General features: G+C 43.0%; 1 protein-coding gene across 1 annotated transcript; it reads left to right on the forward strand.

Annotated features, from left to right (window-relative positions):
• Positions 1-16,540: 16,540 nt before the first annotated feature.
• LOC147421168 (uncharacterized) lies at positions 16,541-19,924 on the forward strand. Its single transcript, XM_086504652.1, has one exon. The coding sequence runs from the start codon at positions 17,766-17,768 to the stop codon at positions 19,452-19,454; it is 1,689 nt and encodes a 562-aa protein (XP_086360778.1). The 5' UTR covers positions 16,541-17,765; the 3' UTR covers positions 19,455-19,924.
• The last annotated feature ends 400 nt before the right edge of the window (positions 19,925-20,324 follow it).

Raw genomic sequence — 20,324 nt, forward strand, 5'->3', positions numbered from 1 at the left:
GGTGAAATGGGGATAGGAGTGATGGGATTTGAACCCGGAACACGTGATGGAAATTGGTAGGAAAATGGTAAAATGGATAGGAGTAGTGGGATTTGAACCCACAAATTGATTGGAAAAAAAATTCGATCTTGAACGACGTGGAAATTTTAATGGTATTTCTCACACTTCAAGCCCCCACGCTTTTCTTGACCTAGAACATATGCATTGTAACGAACGCACTCACTGCTCTCTCTCTCTCTCTCTCTCTCTCACACACACACACACACGCGCGCGCGCGCGCGGCAGTGGGCACACGCTGCATTGTAACGAACGCACTCACTGATCTCACACAAACACCCTCGTGACTGCATAGGTAAAAGCATGCAATGTAGCAAAAGCTCTAAAAGTCTCCGGAGTCCCACTTTCTCCAGTCGCACATGTCGCCGCTCTCCTCTCAATCATTCTCACATGCGCAGCTGATGAGAATATTGGAGTCTGGACTCTCTCTCTCTCTCTCTCTCTCTCTCTCTCACACACACACACACACACACATGCGCAGCAGCCAGCTGATGAGAATATTGGAGTCTGGACTCTCTCTCTCTCTCGTAAATGATAAATTGTAAATCTCTCTTGCAAGGTACTACGTTAAAAATATTGACTTACAGGTCTTGAATTGAGGTAATTTATGACGTTTGGGATTGTGCCAAGGTCTTTTTTCAAAAGCTTGAAAAACCTACATTTGAGAAAATTTAGAAGTATCCTGACTGTATTTGCAGACTTTTACACTAAATTTCTCTAAATTTTGTAGGCTTTCTCACCTTCAAATTTGAAATTCACATGTAAGATTTCTAGGTGGGATTACACTAAACCCCTTCAAAATTTACAGCATTTTATGAAAAAAAAATTGGCACATTTTAAAAACTAATTTCTCTTTCTTCACCTTGTCAACTCTGCATTGTAGAAAATCCGAGCCTTGTAACTACTACCCTTGGCATCGGAAGTCGTAGCATCGCACATGTGATTGTTAACGAATCAACTCATAGCTGTGGATGGCAATGTGTGTATAATGTTTTTCATGTACTTATCCTCTCATTATGGCAAAATGTAATCGCTTGATAACACAAACAAGACATATCAAAAGAAATATTGACCAACACAAAGTATGGCCCAATGGACTTACAACCTTATTGTTTTGCAATGCTAAAACACTCATGAAAAAATAGGAAATCTCCAACCTGATGATCATACTCATCCGAGGTGATCTGGCCAATGCATTTCATGGGTAGAAGTCGTGCTTCATAGCGAGATTGTTTCATATTCAAGCCTTGCTTGACTGTGGTCTTGAAACTAATATTTGGCCTTTGCTAACACTATTTCTGGCAAAAATTGGGTGCTTATGGTAAATATCAAAAGCCTTTCTTGTGCCTTGAGTACTTATGGAAAAGTGTTCCATGACAGCGTACATGTCCGATGCATGCCATAACTATCAAGAACATTCTCAATGAAAATAAAAACCAATTGCATACCTCATGAAGTACTCATGTCGCTGGCCTTGCTATCATAATCAGTGAACAAATTTCAATCAAGAAGAGAATCGATAAATCCTTTGTCGGATACCGTTGCCTGCTGCTCGCATGCCTTGCATGGTGTGTGGTATATATCCTATTGTATGCATGATTTGCATGAGCGGCGTATGCGGCCTTGATGGTCTTCAACACCCCCTTGCCTGACCTTATTGTAGCCATGTTTGAGGTTTTTCTTGAACTTGAAATGGTTGCCTTACAAGTCATACGCCATGCCTAACTGGCCTTTATGCTAGGCAACTTTCCCTTGTTTAAGGTAGAAATCTTGTATGGGATATCCTTGTGGGAGCGTTGCTGCTTAGCCCAGACTGCTCATAGAGATAACCGTGCCATCTTTCGCAAGTGCGTGTATTGTTTTTGCAAAATAAACTCTAAATGGATTAAGAATACAAAAAAACAAATAATCTCAAACCTTGTCCTAGCAAGTTTGATGTTGTAAATTTTCTACGTAGTTCCACGAGAGGCATCCGGACTTAGAGAAAACCACTTGATGGAATGCTACACTTTTTGGCAAATAGCTGCACCAACGAGTATGTAGCACTTTTCAAAATTGCTTTTATACCGATTACAGTGTCCAAAAACCACAAAAACGTGAGCCTTGTTGGAGAAATGTTGGTAGTCGCTTTAAGGTCAAAAAGTATTCCAAAAAGAAATGTTAAAATCAAGGCAACGTAAATTTTCTTGCCTAAAATTCTACAAAATCTGTGAGGGTATGTTTGCTGGCGCGATCCGATTTGGAAATGCTTGTACGCATGCCACAAGTCTCAAAGTCTATGTAGCTGAGGTTTAGGGGCGTGCACGCACCCCTAAGAAAATTGGTAATATTGATAGTGACCACTCCTTGTGAGTATGGATGTCCCCATGTGAAAATCCAACCACATAAACAAGCCATGACATTCTACAAACAGTGCCGATGGCGTGGTGGGAGAGAAGTGAAGCCGCGTAGCTTGGCTCTAGTCGTACAGAGTCGAAAACTCTTCTTCAAGCAAGCGTGCACACAAGAAAGCAATTGCAAACAATTTGGTGCAAGTCAATGTCGCCCTCCTCTTCGACTAAGCCGGCTCGCACACGGTGAGTTTTGCATTCGACCTCCGGTGCTAAAAGAGCTTGCACACGGTTGACCACAACTTCCTCCCCACGGCTTGCATGAGCATGCAACCCCATGCAAGGAGGCTTGAGCTCCACGACCTTCCCCCCTATCCAATGGCTCAAAACTTCTATGATACCAATCTAAGCTCAGAGGGGACTAGACCATGCAACTCTCCACCCAGCCTCGCTATATATACGCTCATAGGGTCCGAACATAGCCCCCCTTGACCGCACGTCCGTCCTAACCCTTGGCTTGCCTGATCTTACCCTAGGCATGACACTTAGCTCTAAATTTCTCGCCAACAAAAGGGACCGTTTTCATATTTAATCTATAAATATTTTTTTTAAGGACATTTTTTTAACATTTGTATATAAAAGTGTGCAAAAGTATAGAATAAAATAATCCCCAATGTTGAAAGCACATATAGGCATTTCTTATTGTAGTGACCCCTAGGAGAGCATATGTGAGTCCCTTGCATCAATTGGTGTTACAATTCATTGAGATAATAAGGTGGAAGTATGTTTACAAGGTTTGGGTCCAGAATACAAACATTTTAAGACTGGTATCCATCTTTAAGAGAATGCTTCCATGTTTTTAGATTTGGTGTCCTAATTGTGGAAGAGAAGGACCTTGAGGAAGAATCCTCTATGCAAGGCATAAATAATTCTGAACAAGTCCTCTTTAACAAAAGAGGAAGAGGAAGAGGACATGGTGTAGGTCATGGAGCTGGTGGTGGAGGAAAAGGAAACCACCAAGTAGAGAAACAAAATAATGCTTAGAGATAGAACAAAGGCACCCAAGTAAATTATCAAGGCAGTGAGAATCCAAGAGTTTGTGGTGATGTGAAAGGTAACAATATAGGTCAACATGGGAATGTTCTATGTTGGGGTTATGTTAGACATGGTCACTTTGAAAGTGACTGTCCAAATAGGAGAAAAAATAATCATTATGCAACAACTAATAGGAATGTAGATGAGCCTGAGAGGCTATTTGTGGTGTAGGACATGTTAAATATTATGTCTGCAAATGTGGAAAAATCTGGTGACAATGTCTAGTATGTGGATTCGGGTGCTCAAACACATGACCAGTCATGGTGAGTGGTTCAAGGAAATGCAAACTTTGTAGAGTTCTAGCTATGGAGAGACTGGGTGATACTACACATCCCATTATGCATTAAAAAAAATGTACCATTGTCTATAAAAGATGGTAAAGTAAACTACTTAGCTGATGTACTATACATTTTGTAGTCAACCAAGTACATGCACCCAATAACCAATGAATCTCCTTGTTGTAGAACACGTGAAGCCTAACCTGCCATAACCTACAAGCATTTTCATACCTACCTGGATCAAATGGCATAAGAAGAAACTGCTCAAAGTCTTGAGATCCATAAAGCCCTTCCAAAATATACTGCATCAAATAGCCATATTGTATATGTATTCTACATACTTTGCTTAACATAACATGATATCTTGGCCCCAATACCATACAACCATAGTGAATCCTGCCAAAAATTTCTTGATCCACTTGGTTCAAACTTTCTTCCCATCACATAGCACACATGCAATCCATACCATGTACAGAACCTATCTTGAATCTGATAAACCCTGCACAATGCATAGAGGTAGACTTCCCTTAGATGTATTCCCTTGGATCTATCAATTTTGAGCATATGTCACACACATAGACTTGGGTATACACAATTCCTTTGTCTGATCTTCTTCAAAGACACATGTGCTATTTGGGAACCCATCCTAGCTCTATAATACATATACCGACTCTGAATAGGCATTCCCATTTGGTAGGGGTATCGCTCTGTAATTCCTACACCCACTTTGAATAGGCATTCCCATTAGTAGGGGTATCACCACATGTCAAACCATATGCATATAATCCACATGGGAAAGCATCAATGATAACATCCTCACCTTGTTCTACATCATCATCAGATGCGTGCACTCTTGCAACAATGCACATAGACTCTTGCTCTTGCTTATATGGACCTATGGTATCATATGCAACACATACCTAGTCAAGTGCTACTCACAATGCTTCATCCTGCTCTTTATGTGTTGATTATATTTCATCAATTGACAAATTATCAATCATTTGCATCAAATTAACAAGATCTAGAGTTTGTTGAGTACGTCACTTGAATTTTCTCCATCTATACTCTATCACCTTGGGTCAATTTTGCATTGGTCTCACCCAAAATGTTGGAGTGTGCATTCTCCAAGGTTGACTAGGAAAGCATTGGGCTTGTGGCTGTGAGCGAGTTGAGAGAAGGCAAAGCAACAAAAATAGAGAGCATCAATGCAATAGAGGACCAATCAAATATTTGTTAGATATTATAAAATTTGTACAATTTATGGCCATTGGTCATATGGACCCTTAAAGATCACCCAAAAATCAAATAAATTTTGAAAGTGTTCACATTAGTTGTCAATTATGCCCAGAATCATCGGCAAAACAACTTCAATTATAGACTTTGAAAACCCAATTGCAATCCGATCGCATATGCCATCGTTGATAAACGATAAAAATTTGTACAATTTATGGTCATTGGTCATATGGACCCTTTAAAATCATCACCCAAAAATCAAATAAGCTCTAAAAGTGTTCACACTAGCTGTCAATTATGCCCAAAATCATCGGCAACAGCTTCAATTATAGACTTGGAAAACCCAATTGCAATCCAATCGTATATGCCATCGTCAATATGCACCTTAATTTGCAAGCGTGAACCTCAAAAATCTATTACTCTCACGGAAACATCTTTTTTCCCAGCATGAACTGCACTCACTCTTCAAGCTTTTCCAAAAAACTGCCCAAAATCCCTTATTCTTCTTCCCCTAGACCCTTTCTTGTCTTGTCCCCTTTCTTTGCATTGTCCATCACCAAAGTTTCCCCCTTCTGCTTTGTTGAGAGACAACATAGGGTGTGTGTACTTTGCCTTGAACACGATCAGAATGGGACAATATACATAAATGCAACCACAAATACATTAGTGGGTGCACAACATAAGGATGATCCAACAAGGTATTAAGGATAATACAACAAGTGATCACCCAAGGACAATAGACATGGACATACAAGGTGATCTAACCTCATGCACATCCATGGGCAGTGTTTATACTCCTTACAAATTTATTGACATGCCATAGCAACTACAAATAAAATAAAAATCTCCTTAGAGTAGAACGTTCTCTTGTAATTGACCTATAGACATTAGCTATAGTCTTGTAGCTCATATAAACCATAGGTTGCATCATCTCTACAATGCCATAGCCATAAAGTAGAGGGTAAACAAATGCCATCACATGGTAGAAGCTAAAGACTATTTTATAATGTACATAAGGTTTGAGGAAGACAAGTGTCCATAATTCCCATATCCAAGAAGAAAAGCCTGGCTGGGTTATGACTGGAAAAAGCTTGAAATAGTGGAATCTTACTACCAAGAGATGCAAGTAGATAACTAATCAAACATGTATCATCTATGGCAATGGGACACGTAAACAAAGCAACAACAAACTCATATGAACCCGTAGTCACACTTTGTGTGAGTAACCGTATGAGATGGGGCTCCTAAACGTTGCATTGCAAGAATAAATTTCATATCTATTGGATGAAATCAATAGCATTTCACGCACCCTTTTTTATGCTTTAACGTTGGCTGATAAGCGTACATCACATAGTTGTAAGTAGGTGGATGCATAGTATAATTTTTAAGGATATTGTGCCTACAATGGATATTATGTGAAATTCGCAACTTCAACAACTATTCTTTTATCATGCCTTCCTTAGAGTAGAGGAGCCAATAAGTGGACAAGCTCCAATGGCGAGCTTAGCTATACCCCAATATATAAAGAACTTTTGACCGAATTTCTGTGAGAACTTCAAGGCTAAATAGTTAGCATATTTGAAAGAGAGCATTGTTTTTAAATGTTGGGAGGGTTGAAGCCTACATGACAACATTTTCTTTCTTCTGGCCAATGGTGAGTCTCCTATTTGGAGTGCATTTTTGTTGCTCATGATTAGAAAAACAGTGCTCTAACTTTTGGCATGTAGATTCAAAAGAATCAACACCATTGTCACTAGAACGCCCTTGACAAGAGGACAAGCCAGTTCCAACAAGCTCTCCATAGCTTAATTTATCACTAGTTTTGTAATTGGACACTCAAATGTCCTAAGACACTAAAATGTTTTATTTATCTAGTAGCTTTTCATAAGTATTTGATGAAGTTAGAAACAAGATTTATAGGTCATGTTCATGACTTAGGCTACTTATAAAGTGAAGTCGAACATTGCCAATTTTTTTCATTTTGCCGAAATTAATACCATATTAACATTATGGTGAAGTTTTAAGATGGAAAAATCATAGAAATTTAGTAAAATCTAACAAAGTTTCCATAAATTGAATGTAAACTAGTATGTGACCCGCGCGTTACTGCGGATACATGTGTGTCAATTGAAGCAACCATTGTTCTCTTTTCCCTTCACAAGGAGGGAAAATGTGGGCAAATGCCTATGATTTTTATGTGAGCTTTTATAGCTCTTTAATAAGCACTTGTGCGTCAACCACCACTATAGCTACTTTCTATATGACAATGTATGACAACACACAAGGTCTAAGTGCCCTCCACATTCACATCAACCAAGCACAAATCTATCTTTTGGATCAACACTATGTCTACCTTTTTGAGTGTAAGATCAAACAATTAATAAAGTGTAGTTACTCTCCACATTCTTGTGGATTGACCAAGGACAAATCTCCTTCTAGTTGGTCATGCCAAGCTCCAACATACTCCTCCTAATCATGGCAAGTTTCTCCCCCCCCCCCCCCCCCCTACCCGCACCCCCCCCCCCCCCCCCCCCGCCCCTTCTCTCTATCCATGTGTGTGTGTGTGTGTGTGTGTGTGTGTGTGTGTGTGTGTGTGTGTTGAGTTCAAGAATTATCAATTTGAGGTCTCTTGGGAATGAATCGAGTAATGGGCTCCCTTCGCATGATGTCTTGTCTTAACATCCTATGTTTCTCTCTAAGGAGGAAGCGAATTTGCGATTAGGCTAGAGACACCCCCCTCACACAATTGATATGGGACCTTGGTGAGTGGTAGTGGCCCTCTAAATAGACTAATAGAAAGCTGGTATCCTTCTTTGAATATGGTGTTTGCATTGAACGATGAATTCTTTAGATGCATTAGCATCCCCTCTCACCATCCTTACCAATCAAGGCATTGGTCATGACAACAACTCTCCCATGCTTCTCTCGTGTAGTTTTGGTCTTGCATTTGGGGCATCACATTCAACTAAGTCATCAAGTGCTATTTGTCGGCACTTATGATGCATGCACCATCCATGACCCAACATGCCAACATTACACCACATAGTGGTAGAAGAATCTTTGGCATTGGTATGCACAACTGATTTGGTGAATAGTGTCTTGTTTGCTTCGCAAAGGTAGTATTCATGATGGGTGTGTGACCTGGGGGTGATTGCATGACTATAGAAACTTTGTCTCTATATGTGGGTAAATTTCAAAATTTACAGGTTGGATTGCACTCCTTCGAGCTAGCATATACACTTGCTAGCATCTACCAAGACTCGTGGCATGGATGTTGAGGTCTCTTGCAATTGACCATAAGCATGTTAGTAGTATAAGGCGGATATTGTTTTTTTATATACATTTGGGCACCATTGGCACCTTAAAATGTGAGGGCAATGAAAGCATAAAAGTTCATTCTTTGCAAAAGTTTTGGGTATCATGCTAAAAGGAAGGGTGTGTTACAAAATACACACACACACACACATGCATGTTCTTCTTTGAGAGAGCAGACTATATTGAACCATTCACATGCTTGCCCTTACCCATATTTTATACCATAGCAGCCATTTGGCTTAGCTCTCACTCCCTTAAATGTGAGAGAGAGCATTGAGGCACCACATGGAGGAGAGTCTCTTTTTGTACGTGAATTATAACCCTTAACAATTTGAGAGTGCGATCATCATACCCTACATGACTTCTCAGCTTTTGATCACATCAAACTTTCTTTACCCACATTTTAGCCCATACCATGGCCTACATACCTTTCTCTCCTAACCACCCAATGGATTCAACTTGTCAGTGGCCACCCTTATATCCATATTCTTCAAGCATGTTACATGTTGTACTCGGTCCCATTGCTCAATCTGACCTTCAAGGACTCTCTCTCTCTCTCTCTCTCTCTCTCTCTCTCACACACACACACACACACACACACACCTTTGAGGTCACTGTGTCCCCCTCTCCTTGTATGAGTATGTGAGCATGCAATCCCTTGAGTTTAAGAATCAACGTTCATCGACTAATATTTTTAGGTCTCTTGTGATCTTCTTCTTCTTCTCTCTCTCTCTCTCTCCCCCCTAACTTGCTAGGCAACATGACGACTTGTTGCCAACAATGTTTAGATTGAATAAGGTTTTCCTAAACTTAATAGCTGAGAGTCGAGATTAGTCAATATCAAGATTAATGGGTCTCAAACCACATTAGTAGGAAGAAAACTCTCTCTCTCTCTCTCTATCTCTCTCTCTCTCTCTCTCTCTCTCTCTCTCTCTCTCTCTCTCTCTCTCTCTCAGGCTGCATGTTTAGTTTGTATATTAAAATGAATCATGTGAGAGGCGAAGAGCCTGGTCGTGTGTACCAGCAAACGATCCTGCTTTCTGCTCGATCACGAGCCGACTCTTATCTCTCTACCTATCTAATTGTGGTAATTAAGAGCCTTGAAACGGGCATAGCCTTTCACATGGTTGACTTTTGAGAACCTCTCTCAGTTAGCAAGAACCTGCTCAAGATCTGTCTCATCACTCAATCAAATCAAGCATTTATCTTCAAAAAGCCATCGATTTTCTTGACTTGCAAACAAAGTTGGAAGGCTATTTAGACGTTCCGAAGTGACCAAGCTCTAAATGTAAGCAAAATGACATGGAGGCAATCCTACAATGGAGGCACATGCATGGAGGCAGCCCTACAATAAGAGACCGGAGTCATCATTTCTAGGGGGAGGCAAAAGGCCCACATTAGGTATGCAACACCAAGGAGGATCCAAATGAGCAAAGGATTGCTAACTCCAAGACCAAGGCCAATACCCTCAACTGGCAATGATCATCCTCCAATGCAATCACATCAGTGTTATGGAAAAATCAATTTTTTGAATGTACAAAATTGTTTTTCTTTCATTTTCCAAGAGAAATATTTTGCAAGTTTTTATACTATTTTTCTCTAGTTTGGAACGGGATTTCTCCTTTTCCCCTTGCCCTCAACCTGCATTTTTGAAATTGAAAACGGCATGATATTAAGCTGAGACACATTTTTCCCAAACACTAAATGGAAGACCCGCCTTGCTCGACCGTTGTCGTGAGCATTGTTGCAGCAAGCAATGCCACTTGTCCCCTTTGCAGAACCCCTTTTTCTTGCCTATGTCAGGAGTTCGAGATGTGAAAACTTGGGAAAGCTTAAAAGCCTGGATGGTCACGTTGGAGCTCTCAACATTGTAGCATCCGCTGTGACTAGCCAAAAAAAGACCAAGAAAGTGTGGAGACGGATGTCTCTCTCTCTCTCTCTCTCTCTCTCTCTCTCTCTCTCTCTCTCTCTCTCTCTCGGTGTGGGGGGGCGCTGCTAGGCAAAAATGGAGCTCATTGAGATCAAGGGCGGCGCGGACAGGCAAAGGTAGAGGAATAGGTGGCTCAGCAAGCGCTTGTGGCGAGTGGGACATGTATTGGATCCAATGTCTTGGCCTCTTGGTTAGCAGAGGATTGAGGTTGTATAAGGGTGTGGGGCTCGTGGCGGATCAACTGTTGGTAGACATGGGTGTTGATAGAGGAGACTACATGAGGCCTGTTGCGGAAATATTTGAGAAGTTATACATGAAATGGTGGGTTGTGTTCATGATCGAGTGTAAGGAGGGAAAGGGAAGGAGAGGGGAGGGGGGAGAAATCTCTGTCAAGCACCAAGGCCAATCAATGGCTCTCTCTCTCTCTCTCTCTCTCTCTCTCTCTCTCTGACCTGCGACACACATGACGGTGTCGTAGAAAATGAAACCTAATCTCTCTCTCTCTCTCTCTCTCTCTCTCTCTCTCTCTCTCTCTCAGACCTGCGATGTGCCGCATCTCTCTCTCTCTCTCTCTCTCTCTCTCTCTCTCTCTCTCTCTCACACACACACACACACACACACACACTCACACACACGTTCGAGGCGAACCAACTTATCAACGTGTGACACAGCTCGTTGCTCGTTATTTTCCCAAGCTGCCAAATAGAGCCACCCTTTACAAAAACAAAAGTAAGCACCCTTCAAAGTTGAAGGATGGAGTGAAACTCCATGGCCTTGCTAAAGAGATCAAATAATATAAATATATATATAGTACTAAGTAGGTCCCCAAAACAACTTTTTGAGAAACCATTAATTAATTTAGGGGGGGAAAGAAAGGAAAAGGGAAGCGTGGGGGTAGGGTAGGGTAGGCTTTTTTTTTTGTTGGGGGGGGGGGGGGGGGGGGGAGGGTTTTTTTTTTTTAAGTACTTAAGGGCACCTCCAAGGGTACCGTAGGCTTGTAGCCTAGTGGTTAAGGTTGAGCCTTTGTTCTCCTACGTGCTGAGGTCAAATCCTACCCATTAGCATTGATTTTAAATTGTGAGTGGAATGGAGATGCTAATTGGAGATGCTAAAGCATCTTGGGAAGATTCTATGTAATGGAAAGTAAAAGTAGAGCTAGTAGGCCATGCATTCTATGTAATGGAAAGTAAAAGTAGAGCTAGTAGGCCATTTTGCTTGGGGGTTTATTAATAGGAATCTTAGGAGATCCGTTGAGCTGAGGCAAAGAGGAAAAAGTGTGCTTTGGCAGGCAGCTGGCACACGAGCAGAAAGGGGATGATGAAGGTTTCGCGCGAAGCTAGATTGGGAAAGGTAGTAGGAGCCGTGGGGGATCTTTTTTGCATGTAGACGTGCCAGAGAGAGAAAGAGGGGGGACATAGAGAGATTCATGTGGTGCGTCCATCGATGAAATGGGCGAAGGACAGAGGGACTTTTTTTTTGAGTGAGAACATAAGCGCGAGGGGAGAGAGGAAATAGTGCCTAGTTGTTGGTGATGCGCGGAGCAGATGCTTCCTTCTGTCTTGCCTTGCATAGTTGCATTCTCTCTCTCTCTCTCTCTCTCTCGCAATAAGGCTGTGAGAACTGATGGAGCTGGTGAGGAGATGAGTGGGGCAACGATTGGTTTCGTCGAGTAGAGTGCCACATGTCGGATACCGGGTGGAGAATTCAGAGTTGATTGACTGTCTGCTATAGAGTCCTTTGTGGAAAGAGATCGGGATATTGACCGATGGAGGAGCCCATGCGATGCTAGGAATCGTGGGGAGAGAGAGAGAGAGAGAGAGAGAGAGAGAGAGAGAGAGAGAGAGAGAGAGAGAGAGAGAGAGAGAGAGAGAGAGAGAGAGAGAGAGAGAGAGAGAGAGAATGTATGGACTGCATAGCAGTGAGGCGATGGGGGATGCATAGCAACAAAAGCAAGTCTTGCTGAGTTGCAGCAGCGGGCAATGCGGAGGAGAGACATAGGGAGAGATGGAGAGAAAAAGAGAGCCTTTTTCTTCTCGTGGGTGGTGTTGGGGGAGGTGCAGAGGAGGTCTGCGTCGGTGGAGAATCTGGTAGGCATCGATGAGTATAGCTAGGACAACAGAATGGAGGCGAGAAAGGGTATGCAAGCTGCAGAAGGGTTCATGCACGTGAATCCGACCGCAAGACCTTTTCATTTCTAATTTGAAAGATCCAAACAAAATCTTGGTGGCTAATTAATTGAGTGTTTGAAAGTAGACCACTTTTTAAATAGGGGCAAACATTGTTTTTGGGTTGAATTAAAGGGAATAAAAGGAGATTCTCCGTTGGGAATGGAGGTGAAAGAGAAAAGAAAGGAACGTCCTTGGCACATGTTGCATGGTGGAAGGAAGGCGTTAAAAAAATATCTCTCTATTTTGAGCCTTCAAGGCTGAAGTTCAAGCCTAAGTGCAGCAATTGGCGTACAGTAGGTTTCTCTCGCTTGTTGCAGTGCAAGGTAAATAGGCAGAGAGGAGGGAGGTACCATTGCACAGCATGGCGACGACGAAGGGGGACGAAGTGAGGTAGGGTTGGATTGAAGAAGAGGACCGAAAAAATGGTTCTATGTGTGTGTGTGTGTGTGCGTGCGTGCGTGTGTGTGTGTGTGTGTGTGTGTTTGTGTGTGTGTGTGTGTGTGTGTGTGTGTGTGCATGCATGCAGGTGCGCTTGTTGGTCGTCCGAGGAGGCTTGGCCTTGTCTTTTGAGCCTTGTCCTCTCACTGTGCTAATAGAGTGCTAGAGGACGCATATGTGTGTGTGTGTGTGGGTATGTGTGTGAGGCAGTTGGGCAGAGGAGCGGGATGATGCATTGTGTAGAGCAACAGAAGGAGCCGCAGTAAGTTGTACATCAAGGGAAGAGAGCCTGGCGGAGCAGACCAGGGGCGACTCGAGACGGAGATGCAAGAGAGACGAGACAGCCGAGCGTCTTGGCGGAGGAGAGCAGGGGGAATGGAGGCAGAGGGAGATGGTTATGCTTCAAGGACTTGTGGTACAGACCTTGAAGGGTTGGTGCGGATCATGCGATGCAAGAGCTCCAAGGGGTTGATGACGAGATGGGTTGGGCGTGGATAGGCCACAGAGAAACGTAAGAGATGGCGTTGGTATTGTTGAGAAGGCAAAGCAATGCAAACTGAGGTTTGGGAGTGCAAAGGTTATAGGACAGATGCAACAGAGAGGAGCCATAATAACTGCAGAGGAGACGCCAAGTGGAAGGGAGCTCACGATAGAGAACTCTCTCTCTCTCTCTCTCTCTCTCTCTCTCTCTCTCTCTCTCTCTCTCTCTCCCCACCCCCCCTTTTGGCTTGTTTGCAGCCAACGGGGACGTTGAGTGTGTGTGTGTGTGTGTGTGTCTGTGGTTTGTCTCTGCAGGTGGAGGCCCAAAGCCTCTCTCTCGTTTTTCCAAGGGTAGAGTTTCCTACGGCTGGTTGTGGTAAGGACAGGAGTAGTGTGAGAGGTTCTTCTTCACTGTGTTGTAGGGCAAGGCAGGCAAAGCACGGTAGCTGATGACAAGACAGGGCAAGGCAGGCTGTGAACGGGCTTTGTCTCTAGGTTGTAGCAGCGGGCATGGATGATGGTAGGCCCGAAGGTCGCTTTGATGAGAGGGTAACTCTGTGTGTGTGTGTGTGTGTGTGTGTGTGTGTGTGTGTGGTTGTGTGGGCACAAGCTAGTGGTAGTGGAGAGAGATCTTCTCTGGATTGTGTGGGCGCGAGTTGGTGGGAGAGAGAGAGAGAGAGAGAGAGAGAGAGAGAGAGAGAGAGAGAGAGAGAGAGAGAGAGAGAGAGAGAGAGAGAGAGAGAGATGGATGAAGCATGCAGAGTTGAGCAAGAAAAGGGGGTGATGGCGACAAGGGCAGTGACATTGTTGTAGAATTGTTGACAGATTTCATAAAATTCGCACGAAATCTAGGGCATAAATTAATTAAACACTTTGATGGATAGATAGTCTATGCAGAATTCAATGTGCAGATTTGACCTTATCAATTGATTTATTTTTGTTATGTTCTCTCTTTCTCTCTCTTTGGACCTTTTTCTTGAGATGAATGCTTTTTTGAGTTGAAAGCTCTTGGAGAAGTGAGGAGGGAGAGACACGTGGAGGGGCTCTTTGAGCTTGAAAAATTTAAGTTGCATTATAAAGAGTACAGATTCTCAGCAAAATAAGATTTTGCATAGATTTTAAGGTTTATGAATATAATTTTTTTTATTATAGCAAGAACTCGAGCTTCATAATTTAGTACTTAAACCATACTTTTGTTATATTAAAAAATCTAAATCTTGAAAACGCTAACAAAAAGGGTTTTTATTTTCTTTCAAAGCCTCTTTCATTAACATGATGAGGTTATAGAGAAAACCTTAAGGTCTATAATGTATCTATAGGCCAACACCCATCAACAAATTATTTTTTAAAGTTTCAAACTCTCAAACATCTTGTAATTTAAGCTCATTTAAGAGAAATTATAGTGCTTAATTTCTTGAAAAACAAACATTGCTATGAAAGACCAATGAAAGTGTGCATATATATTCCCCAATTTTGTCCATATGAGGTATTTGTCAAATAAATGTGATGAATAAACAAATTCAAAAGTGGACTTTATTTTAAAGGATAATCTATGATAAATAAATGAATAAAAGTTAAACATGCACAGTTTTGGGATATGATATAATTACCAAACGTGGCTTGCATAATCATCAATAGTATCACCTTAAATGTTGCATGTTTGACCCACACTACTTTCTATATTTGATTCTAAGCACAAAAAAAAATAAAATCACATGAGAGTTACAAAAATATCAAGCACATATATAAGTAGCTACCATGGATTATTGCACCTTGCTCATATTCTTTTTAAATTAGGATACGAGTTTTAGTGAAACATCAACTGTTGTTTGGTGTAGGTGCTTTCCATGAGTGTAGTCACTATTGAAGTTGTGTACAAAAGTGAGGGATTATAATTTTTATGAGTAGTTTGGCTAACATTTTATAAAATTGCTAAAGCATTTCTTGAAATGTTTTCTAGATTTCATGTACTACTTTATTTAATTTCGTGAAAGGTTTCTCTCTTGAGAGGGATATATGTGTTCACATTTCATCGTATTAACTCCTCTATTATAGTCACCTCTTAAGCATGTTAGAAGGATGTTAAACAAGAGCTATCTCACATGCTTGCACAATGTGAGGATGTGAAGGGCAAAGTAACCTCTAACCACAATTGATATGAGCCACTTACCTCGTTGAATGTTCAATTGTGTTTAGGTTTTTTTTGGTGCAAAAATCAAAGAGTTGAGTGAGATTATGTTAAGAATATCAAAAAATTACATGACATGCCTTGCTTCCAATCCAAGGTGAACCATAGAGATAACATAGAGAGCACTGAATGCACAAAACAAATCCAAACAAGGCTAGAGACTGCCACCCTTTCATGAAATCCCCTCTAAAAAAACACCATTACATTGGCTAGATAGGGAGCCACCCTTAGACCAAAGCGGGAAGGAGAACAAGAGGAGTAAAGCCGCAATTTGGGGGAGCCCTCACGCTCTTGCAAGGTGTGTGGCCCTCCTCAAAGGACTGTTCAATAGTGTTCAAGCTTATAGTAGGCGTATGTGGGGCATCAATATGTGAGCACATCCAATATACAAGGGACCTTGATTCTCCTTATTTAGAGTTTAGAACTTTAGGAAGGGGTTCAAAAAAACGCTCAAAGGGAGTCGTGACTCGTGACTAGCCACCACTCCACCAAGGCAAATGAGTTGCACAGGCCAGTACATTAGGGGCACCAATCCAAAATGAGTAGCACAAAACAAGTACAAATGGTAGTCATGATTTCTGAAAGTGCACAAAGGTTTTCTACCCTCAATTACCCAAAGGCTCAAAGGGGGGGGGGGGGGGGGGGGGGGGGGGGGGGGGGGGGGGGCAGTGGCCAAGGAAAGGGGATTTTCTCGATTTTCTCTAGGAAGGTGTCCTACTTATGTGGGTTCTTTAGGTGAGGGTGGGAGAAACACAAGGAATGCCCCTCCCATCTAGGTAGGCCTTTGCAATTGAACCTTGTAAAATAATGAGCTTAGGATAGGAGCCTAGGGTAGCCAAATCAGGCTAGGTAGGATTTTTTTTACCTTTCCTTTTGCCAGCAACGGTTTCATGTCCTCCCCCCTGCCCCTGCCCCTGCCCCTGCTCCTCTCACTCATATCACTTCACTTGATAATTCCACTTGTGATGCTTTCTATATGGGACAGCACAAAAAGCACCACCCCCCCATCCCCCCCTTTCTCTCTTTCTCTCTTGCAGTGGGAGTCCATCTTGGGGCTACCAAAAAAGGAACAAACAACAGCCACTACAGCAACAAGCCAACAACAATGCAGCTTCCTCTCAGGAGGCTTCTTCTTTCCCTACCTTCTTCTCCTTCAATTACCTGAGCTTGCGATTCCCCTCTTCTGCCTTGCCTCCCATTCTTCAAACCCCCCCCCCCCCCCCCCCCCCCCCCCTCATTTTTTCTCTTCTTTTTTTCTATTGGCTTTTGAAGTCATTAATTGCATTTTGCCCCTCATTTATGACCCCCTCCAATATCCATTCTTCCTTCCCCTCATCAATCCCATTTCCTGTATCATACATTGAAGCCATTACATGCCTTTGTTTCCCTTTGTGTTTTTCCCCTTTGGACACCCTCTCTCCCCCTTCTCACACTAGGCATTTAGAAGCTCAATTTAAGCATCCACTTCTGATCCCAAGCTTTTTTATTTGAAGGTTAAAAGCCTTTTTTCTTTTTTAATTTCTACCTTATGGCATCCTTTTCTTTGCTTTGATCTTCTTCAGCTTCTCAAGCTTTTGGTTTGCAGGTTAAAAACTTCTTCTCTTTTTGCTTTTTGGGGTTTTGGTTTCCCTGTTTTGGGACATGAATTCAAGGCTTTGCATTAACAACAGAACTTCTTTTGCTGCTCTTGGACATGAGAGATGCCCAAACATTTACAGCTGTGTAAAGGTACCTTTTTAATGTTGGATTTAATTTAATTTGAGGGCTCTTTTCTTTAGGCTCTCTTCTTGAAAGCCCACTTAAAGAAGGAATCACCACACTTAAGAACCCACAGCTATGCATTTGGGGTTGCCCAATTTGGAAAGGAAGAAGCCCACTTGAGAAAGGGAGCAACCCAATCATGGGTGGCAAGCTCTGCATTTAAAGTTTCAGAGTTACCAATTTTGGAAACCAGCAAGACACCCATCACTCCAAATCAGAAAAGCAACCACAAATTAGGAAAGCAGAGAACTCCTCCCATGGAAGTAGTAGCTGGCACCCAACTCAAGCCACAGAAAAAGCAGAAAAGCAAGTACTGAGAAAAGCATTAAAGCAACCCAACCTCTTGCTGTTGTTCCTTGCTCTATTAGACATAAAGCCGAAAGCAAGTGATGGAAAGCCAGTGAAATCTTTGGAAAACGCAAATGAAGTGTAGGACTTGAAGGGAAAGCAGAAAAAGTAGCCAGTACCCTGCCTTTTCAACCTCCCCTCTGAATGGAAGAGATCTTGCGGTTGGAAGGCCCAAGGCTTTCTTTCTCTCAAGATGATCATATGCTTGAAATTGCTACAATGGCGGAAAAGCTCGAAAGCAATCACTTGGCTATGGAGAAAGAAGGAGAAGAAAAAGCTCGAATAGCAGAAAAAACAGAAAATGCCCAAAGAGGAGAAAATGATGATGATGACGACGATGGCACAGAGTTTTCCTTCGAGTTCTCGAGCTCCCTGAGCTTGGATCTGCCGCGCGAAGACAAGATGCTATCTGCAGAGGAACTCTTCTTCAATGGAAAGCTTCGTCCATTGTCCAAGGGGTTGGGTGCCCTTGGCCAGGAGATGCATGATTTCCAGCCTGATGGTAAAGTGCACTTCCCTGATCTTGTTGTTGAAAATATCAGCGATGCTGTACCGAGAAGAAATTCTGATGTGAAGAGAGAGGCAAGCTGTCTTCGGCGAATGGATGCGGAATTTCGGGCTAACTTGCCCTTGGTAAGAACAAGCTTGGATGAAAGCTTAGCCATGGCAAAGCAGCATTTGCGAAGCTTGCATGAGAGCCCTCGGTGTCTGTCTATGACCATCGAAGGCTCTCGCGGTCACCCTCGACGAAGCTGCGTCAGTTTAAACAGCTCTCGATGTTCCTCCCCTACTCGGCTGCGTACATCGGGGACATTCTCCCAGCCCCCCACTACACCTACATCCCCAAAAGCCGTCTCCGCAACGCAAAAAAGCTCCAAATTCTTACACTTCTTCAAGCTCAAGAAGCACATCAATGGCAATAAGGAGGCCTTGCTTCTTTCCTCAGAAAACCCCACCATGTCTTCGGGTAGTCGGCTGGCGCGTACATTCTGGCCATTCTCCAGAAGTAACTCTGCTGGAGAAAGCAAGCGATCGCATGGTGTTTCCCCCCTTCTTCCTAAAAGAAGCAACTCTGCCGGTGAAAGCAAAACAACAAGCGCTACTTTGCTGCCCAACACCACCATCATCAACAAGCACAATGTTGAGGCTGTTGGAAGCGACAATACGATCGAATCTCTGATTGCTTCTTGTAACAAGCAACAGTTAATCCAATCTTTTACCCAGCAAGCTGATAAGAAGGGCTTGCCCCCCCTTCCTTTGTCCAACACAAAGAAAACTGGCTCTGGCTTCATGCTGCCAAACGGTGGTGGTGAATCTAAGCCCCTTTCGCACACGGGCGATGGCGCTGGATCCTCTCTTGCACCCACATCTTACATGCCACCATCCATGTCACACACATTTGAAGAGGTTAGACAAGTTCTGAGTGCACAAAGGGAAGAGGCAGATGCTTCAACAACCACTAATTCAGGCACTTTAAAAGCTAACCCAGCTAGCCCAGGAAGGCATACACGGCATGTGTCTGCAAGTAACCCTACACGCAACATAATGCGAGGGAGCCCCTTCCGGCCATGGAGTAATCCAAGTATGGGAGCCTCGACAAGAAGCATGCAGAGATTGGGGCCCTTGCCAAGAGGCCTTAATGTACGCCCAAAGGATGCGTTCAGCAGAGATACTCCGATTGTAAGAGTCACTCCTGTGCTCAATGTGCCTGCTTGCATGACTCCATCATCCAAGTCCAAGCTCTTCAACTTGAGCAATCTCTTCTCCAAGAGGGAAAAAATTGCCAGAGGCTACACGATGCTGGTGGTGGCGGATAGCCAAAGCGGTGGCTGAGCTTATCTATGTAGGATCAAGCTTTATGCCATCAGCTGAGACTATGTGACCAAGGTATTCAATTTCATTGTACTTGTCTGTTTGAGGCTACCATGCGATGATACGCTCTCGCATGAATCCACATTGGTCTTATTCTGGAGTCACAAATTACTCTCAGCAGGTGTCGACAACCTGACAGCACAACCAATCGTGTGTATTTGCACATGTTCCTGCAAAATTGCTGCTCACGGCGGCGGCGATCTAGCACCGCTCTTTGAAGCTGCATTTTTGCAGAAAGGCGATGCTGCATAAGTTCCTTTGTTGGCTTTATCTTGCACAATGGCATATCCATCCTATGTGGGTATGTTAACAGCACCGTGACTTCCCCTCATATCTAACTATACGAGCCCTGTGTATCAACCTCTCTGCATCATCTTGTCATGGATGTACTGCACACTATCTCTCTTATCAATGGGCATGCCCTTACTCTAGAGTTGCAAATTCCTATCAGCATTCATTTCTGAAGTAGTTTGTATGTTCAGCTGCAGAGTGGTTGACTTCATCTTGCACACTGGCATATTGTGACTTCCTACGGGTATCCGGCCAATTTAACTCTATACGTCCTGTGTATGAGAAGGCACCGCACCAGTCCCTGTTGATTGTTTTCTCAAATTCCGCATTCGAACCCCGCCTTTCCTTCTCTATGCCACGGTCAGCCCTGGGCTCGTCACTATCTTACACGAGGTCAATGAGGGAGGATCTAAGGCCCAAATTTGGGAGTGCGAAGTGGCTGATCTCGGCCCTCCAATCTTTGATGAACTAGGGGGTGAACTAAGGGTGAATTCGGAGTGAACTAAGGGTGATATCAGGGCAAAATGGTGCTTCGAGTTC

This window comes from Adiantum capillus-veneris, chromosome 28 (genome assembly GCF_014529385.1).
Source record: "Adiantum capillus-veneris isolate H3 chromosome 28, ASM1452938v2, whole genome shotgun sequence".
In the NCBI taxonomy this organism is placed as follows: Eukaryota; Viridiplantae; Streptophyta; class Polypodiopsida; order Polypodiales; family Pteridaceae; genus Adiantum; species Adiantum capillus-veneris.